Here is a 7,502-nt window from a genome sequence, read left to right on the forward strand (position 1 = left end):
CTCACTTGAGGATATTTTTTCCATTGACTTTTAGAGACAGTGGAAGGGAGAGGGAGAGGCAGAGAGAAACATCGATGTGAGAGAGGCACATCGATTGGTTGCCTCCTCCTGCACACACAGTCAGGGCCCGGGAACCTGCAACCAAGGTACGGTCCCTTGACCGGAATCGAACCCGGAACCCTTCAGTCTGTGGGCTGATGCTCCATCCACTGAGCCAAACCAGCTAGGGCTCAACCCGCTCTTTACTCCTTGCTACACAGAAGCTTCACACCAACAGTCTGCATGGGACCATTCCCACGTGTCTGGTCAGTAGACATCATTTGGACCCTAGACTTGCCCTTGACCTGTCATAAAGGGACTTGTGCTTGGAACTTCATCACTGCTCCCCTCCTCAGCTGCCCCTGCCATTCCATATCACCCTTAAATGGAATTTCCCTCAACAACTTTTAGCAGTAGTAGTTTCTTCTGTGGGTAATGACGGTATTTGGTATAGGGCAAAGAAAAGTGAGTTGTGGCCTTAGCTCTACTAATTATGAGTTAGATCAGTGATTCCCAAAGTGGGCGCTACCGCCCCCTGGTAGGCGCTGCAGCGATCCAGGGGGTAGGTGATGGCCACAGGTGCATTTGGGGGCAATGAGTAACTGCTATTAAAATTTTTAAAAAAATTAATTTCCAGGGGCTGAGTAATATTTTTTCTGGAAAGGGGGTGGTAGGCCAAATAAGTTTGGGAACCACTGAGTTAGATGATTTATACCAGACGCTTCTCTGAAAACCATCTCTTACTTCGTGTGACCCTTCACTCTTGGATCCTTTTCTCCTTCCCTCAGACACTTTGCTTTTGTTTTCCTTTATTTTCTCCTTATTTACTATTGTTGCCCTTCCCTATATCTTTGTCACCATTTCTCTTCTCAGTCTATTTTCCTTTCCTAGGAGATCACTGTTCTCATTGTTCTAATTATTATATCTGGTTAGGTGGTTGCTATTTTGTTATTTTTATATCTCTAAAACTGCCTTATAATTTTGACTAAGAGTTGCCTAGAAAAGTCTGCTCACACATTTTGCAGGCATTCAGACTCACCAAGTATGTAACTGACCCCAGTATTTCCCCACCTCTCTATATCACCATAGCCTCAAGCTTGTTTGTGTTCTTATTACTACTTATTCAGTCATTTCAGAGCCATATTCAATTCTTTATAAAGTGCTGAGCCTTCCTCTAGGTATCCTGAATCTATTTCCACTCCACGGATCATCAGTTCTTGCATGGACTGTCTCCATAGATTCCTTTCTCCTGTTTTCCACACAACTCTTAGAAGTCCCTTTTCTAAAATATATTTGCTCATAATTACTCCTATGTTCAAAGTCTATTGTGACTCATAATTGTTTGCAAAATTTGACCCTGACCTTCCTTCACAGCCTTCCTTCTATCTCATCATTCCTCATATCCAGTCAAGAGTTTGATATCAGAATACTCAGAGTTCCATTAACATACTAACTTAATCTTGACTTTATTTTGTTGGTCTCTTTTCCTTCGTTGTGTTCTACATCTTGTAAGTCCCAGCTCAACTGCTGCTTTCACCTAATTTAAACTAAGGATTCCTGTACATGTTTATCTCCACTACTAAGTTTTGAGCTTTTTGGAGATGAGGCTGATTTCTTTTTCACCTGTGCATCCTCTGAGCACCATCTTGGCTCTGCACACAGTCAGCTTGTATCGATTTTTACTTAGTGAGTGTATGCTTTCGGAAAAGCCAGCTTTGTGCCTCAGTTGCCTTGTCAGTTTGTCTTTCAGAATTACTATTAGGATGAGGTGAAATGATGGGGAAAAGATCTTAGTAAAAATTTAATCGCTGTATTAATATAAGGCAGTAACTGCAAAAAATAGCATAACGTTACAATAATTGAATTTAATGTGGTCTTTGGCATTTCGAAATGTCTTTAAGATCCAAAAAGATAAGAAATTATAGTTCTCATAACATCGTTGACAGTTTAATCTAACTGATTTTGTGCACAGGGAAAATGAAGGTACATAGAGAACAGCTTTGTGCAATTAGATAACAGAGAAAATAATAATTTCTGGTATCAGTGTAGTCTTTGAAAGATATGGAACTCAAAGAATGAGTTTTTCTTAATAATGGGGAAAGGTAACAGTTAATTGATTTTTTAAAAATATATTTTTATTGATTTCAGAGAGGAAGGGAGAGGGAGAGAGAAACATCAATGATGAGAAAGAACCATTGATCAGCCACCTCCTGCATGCCCCCTACTGGAGATCAAGCCCGCAACCCGAGCATGTGCCTTTGACCAGAATCGTACCTGGCAGCCTTCAGTCCTCAGGCCGAAGCTCTATCCACTGAGCCAAACCAGTCAGGGCTTCATTGATTTTATGGGTTGAAAATTAATTTTGCTCTCAGACATACTAGTAGTTATACCCTGTGTTAGCTTTTACTTTACTAATGACGTGAGCTCTCACCTGGGATACTTCTCTTGGTTATTTTGTGGATTCTGCATTAAGGCTTTACAAAATATCAGAATATTTAAATATCAGGATATTTAAATAACGCTTATGTCCCATAGATATTTTTCAGAGCAGTTCTTATTGTTTCTTAATATTTTTATTGTATTCTGACAGAGCTAAATTTTTAAAAGTTTCCTTCCTATTTAAAATATTTATTCTATTTAAATTGATATAAGAATTGCTTTCTTAAAGGATTATACTATGGTGGTACAGCTTGTGATGTTGCTATAATGATGCCAAATCTAATTTCTCCTTCTTCCTTTATGAAAAAAACCCCCACATACCTGATAGCAGTAACAAAAAGGAATGATGTAATATTAAAATAGAATTTGTTAGACTTCCTGATATGAAAGGAATATGCTTTTACAAGTATTCTGATCATCTTGGACAGCTGTGATTGAGTCACCACTGAAATCTACTGAACTATCTGCTTTTATCCCTATAAAATTTTTCACTTTATTACTGTGGAAACTATTTTAAAAATATAAAGGAGTTTTAGAAAAAGTACTATGACTCTTTACTCAGAGATGTCTTTAACATTGTTTAAGATACTTTGTTCTTAAGATGTTTACTATTCTTATGCGTATATGGTAAATGCATGAAATTTGAAATGAGGATTTTGTGTTCTTAAATAATACTGAGTTGGCATTCTGTATGTTCTTAGTCAATATACTTTAAACTTAGAGGGATGAATTAGGGTATTCACAGATAGATATGCATATATAGTCAGCTCTGGTGTTTGTTAATGAATTCTTCATCCCAAACAGCCTCCTTTACTCGCTCGCTATGTTACCTGTAGCATTTCTCATCCGTACACAACCTTTGGCACTTGTAATGCTACCTCAGTCCATTCAGGCCGCTACAGAAAATAATACAGGCTGGGTAACTTCTAAACAACCGACATTGATTTCTCACAGTTCTGGAGGTTGGAAGGCACCCCTTCCTGGTTCATAGCCAGCGCCTTCTCTCTGGTCTCAGATGGTGGAAGGGGTCAGGAAGCTCTCTCGGGCCTATCAGGGCTCTACCCTCATGACCTATGCCCCCGCCAAAGGCCTTACCTCCTCCTCATACCTTCACACCAGGCTGTGGGATTTCAACATATGGATTGGGGGTCGGGGGCGCATAAGCATTCATATCATATACTTTTAAAATGTTATCTCTGTGACAAGTTCTGAGCACCTGGAGAGAAGAAATTACCTCGTATGCAATCCATGTTTTGATCCCCTGTATTATTTAGGAAAGTTTAAAGCACGTAATACTCAGGATGCATCTGTTTAGCTGAACGAGTTTCTCCTCTTTACAGGAGGTAAAGCAGGACCACCCTTCACTAGTCAGACGTCACCTACCAAGATGTCTGTGACGCTACCCTCGGCGAACCTGGAGGACTGCCCTTCATCCCCGAGCATCCAGGGGGACTCAGAGTCCTCGGAAGCAGACACCTTCTGAATGGGGAGTGAGAACCACGACAGTATTTGTGCCACTGGTTTTGAGGTCATTTTTCTCTGACATAAAACCATCTCTCACACTGTTTTGGTATTGAGCGTATTCTGAAAAACTATTTCTAAACTTTTATTAAAATGGAAAGCATAATTTGAGTAGGTAAAATTTTTAAATAAAGTATTTGAAATGTAAATCATTGTGAGTGTGGCTGTGAATTATTTCTTAGAATCCTGAGGCACCGCAGAATAGTGGAAAGGGCATGCATGACTTCTCTCATCTAAGCATTTGTTCTACAGATATAATTATTTGTACATAGTTATGAAATTATGTTGGTCAAGGTCTTTCATTCCAAAAATTTTTTTTTAAATATTTTTTTATTGATTTCAGAGAGGCAGGGAGAGGGAGAGGGAGAGAGAGAGAGATAAACATCAATGATGAGAGAGAATCATTGATCAGCTGCCTCCTGCACACCCCCCACTGGGGATGGAGCCCACAACCTGGTCAAGTGCCCTGACTGGGAATCAAACTGTGACCACCTGGGTCATAGGTCAACATTCAACCACTGAGCCATGCCAGCTGGACCCAATTTTTTTTATAACAGTAAATAATTAGAATCAATCTAATGCCTATCACTAAGGGAGTGATTTTTAAAAAGTGATGATATATCGATACAATGGAATACTATGTGGTACAAAAAAGAATCTAAAAGTGTTTATGGGTTGATATGGAATTATCTCAAATATATATACATATTTTAAAAATAAGTTTTTTATTGATTTTAGAGAGAGAAGGGGGAGAGAGAGAATCATTGATGAGAGAAACATCAATTAGATGCCTCCTGCATGCCCCCTACTAGGGATCAAGCCCGAAACCTGGGCATGTACCCTGACCTAGAATTGAACCAGTGACCTCTTGGTACATTGGATGACACTCAACCAAGCCACACTGGCCAGGGCTCTGAGATATATTATTAAAGTGAAAAAGCCATATACAAGAAGTGTGTGAATTATGCTATCACTGTTTAAAGTGGACTACAGAGGAATCCAACTATATGGTGTGTACACACATACAGGGTGGGGCAAAGTAGGCTTACAGTTGTGAGTAGGCGAAACACAGTTTATACTTGTATTATTATTTATTAATTATTGTATTATTTTTCCACAGGAACAACTGGACACCTGCTTTTGTTCCACACTGAATATGCTTACATATATATATTTGCTTATGTGTGCATTAAATATCTTTAGAAAGATAAACAAGAAACTGCTAACATGTCTCCGGGGATTGAGGGGCTAGGTCAGTGGTCGGCAAATTCATTAGTCAACAGAGCCAAATATCAACAGTACAACGATTGAAATTTCTTTTCAGAGCCAAATTTTTTAAACTTAAACTATATAGGTAGGTACATTGTTATTAACTTAATTAGGGTACTCCTAAGGCTTAGGAAGAGCCACACTCGAGGGGGCAAAGAGCCGCATGTGGCTCGCGAGCCGCAGTTTGCCGACCACGGGAAGGTGATAGGAGTCAAGGAAGACTGTAGCTATTGTGTATTTGAACTACAGTTGTAACAGGAAAAATTCTGAATGCAGTCAGTTTTTTAATATATATTATGTCTACCTTATAAAGCTTTATACTTTGTAAAAACTGTGAAATGAGACTGGATTACTTTTAAAGTGTCAATATATAAAAAAGAAAATAAAAGCATGGCTTTGTAATCCAGTACATGTAGATTCGAATTCCAGTTTCTTCACCTACGTGCTCTTGTTAGAGGCAAATGAGCCCCTCCTTGGTGGCTGCCTGGTAAATGGGTTTCATATTTAGTTGGCAGAATGGTGGGGATTATCAATAATGTTGGGGTGGCACCCAGCACAGTGCCTGGCACCAGATAAGCGCTCAATAAGTGGTGGGTGTCATTATCTTGAGAGATTTGGGCATCTCCCAGTAGCGGTGTACGCACATGAGAAGGGCAGCCTAGCTTTAGCACAAACATTTTCCTGTCACTACTGAAGTCCAAGCACACAGTGACTATAGTCATGCTTTGCTCGGTATTTTTCTTGGTTACTTAGTGAGTCTCAGCCCCGAGTGCACTTTAGAACCTGTGGCTGCTTGAAAAATGCCTGGGGTCCAGACCCAGCACCTTGATTTATTGACCTGGGGTGGGGCCCAGGCACTGGTACTAAAAAAGGAGAAAGACCTTCCCGAGGTGATTTTAATTCCCCCTTGAGGTTGAGAATTACTGAAGAGCAACTTAGAATTCCTTAAACTTCTAGTAAGGCCCACTGCCTGGAGAACTTAGGAAGAGTTTGAGGATTTCTTCTAACTGAAGATAGAAGCTGCTCAAACTTAGGGAAACAGAAATGTGTCCGCCTTCCTCACGTTCCTCTGCCCAGCTCCTCGGGCTCCTCCAGATGTCTGGCTGCCTGAATGCTTTAGGGTGCACTTCAGAACCTGTTTTTCTTTGCTGTGGCCTGTGGACAGGTCTACTTGTCATAGTTCCCATTTAAAAAGTAGAACAAAATGCCGTTGTGTGGATCGTAATTTGTTTTTCATGTTCATCTACAACTCCGTGGATAGGGAAGGCTGGGGCAACATTTCTAAGTGCTGCTTGAGTTTAAACATCATCCCTCCCCTCCCCCCGCCTTGGTTTCTGGTTTGCAGAGCTTTTTCTGGTTTTGAAAGAGATAATTCTTAATTTTAGTGAAAGCATTTTTTTTTTATTGAAAGGTGTTGTTAGTTTTTCCCCCCTAACCATGGTAAAGCTGCCTTTTTTAGTTTGGGGGCAGAAGTATAATCTTTGATTTATTTCACTACCATGCACTTGAACTTTTCTTTTAAACAAAAATTTTGGTGTCTGCTCATCAGTATTTTGTTTTATAGAATTATTTCTGGCCGGAGTTACTTCTTTTCTGCCAACCACCTCAATCCTTTTGGAATAAAACTGTGTGTGTAAAAGTAAATTAAATGCCATTTTTATGTTATAAGCTTAAAATTTTTTAAATTTAATTTTATAATTTGTAACTTCTGGAATGAACTATACATAACACATGCTAGTAAGAGGTAGACTCTATCAAGATTAAGGCTGTTACAGAAATTGGTCACGGGGAAGTAAGTAAAACATAGGAAATATGGTCAATAATACTGTGATAACTATGTATGGTGCCAGTTGGGGTACTGGAAATATCGAGGGGAACACTAAAGTATATAATTATAACCACTAAGCTATACACCCAATACATAATAAAAATAAAAAGATTAAGGTTATTACTACTGGTGGGCTTCCATACCTTAACACTAGGGTAACAAGCATTCAAAAATGTTCCTTTGGTATAAATCATAAGATAAATGTGCACATTAAAAGAATAACTGAGCCCTAGCTGGTTTGGCTCAGCAGATAGAGCGTCGGCCTGCGGACTCAAGGGTCCCGGGTTCGATTCCAGTCAGGGGCATGTACCTGGGTTGCGGGCACATCCCCAGTGGGGGGCGTGCAGGAGGCAGCTGAATCATGTTTCTCTCTCATTGGTGTTTCTAACTCTCTATCCCTCTCCCT

General features: G+C 39.8%; 1 protein-coding gene across 1 annotated transcript in view; it reads left to right on the forward strand.

Annotated features, from left to right (window-relative positions):
• Positions 1 to 4,148, forward strand: part of KIAA0586 (KIAA0586 ortholog) — a 91,317-nt gene extending 87,169 nt beyond the window's left edge. The window contains 1 exon segment of the mRNA XM_014533270.1: positions 3,819 to 4,148. Coding sequence (XP_014388756.1) covers positions 3,819 to 3,961 — 143 coding nt within the window. The 3' untranslated portion in view covers positions 3,962 to 4,148.
• The last annotated feature ends 3,354 nt before the right edge of the window (positions 4,149 to 7,502 follow it).

Source organism: Myotis brandtii, unplaced genomic scaffold, assembly GCF_000412655.1.
Source record: "Myotis brandtii unplaced genomic scaffold, ASM41265v1 scaffold1218, whole genome shotgun sequence".
Taxonomy (NCBI): domain Eukaryota; kingdom Metazoa; phylum Chordata; class Mammalia; order Chiroptera; family Vespertilionidae; genus Myotis; species Myotis brandtii.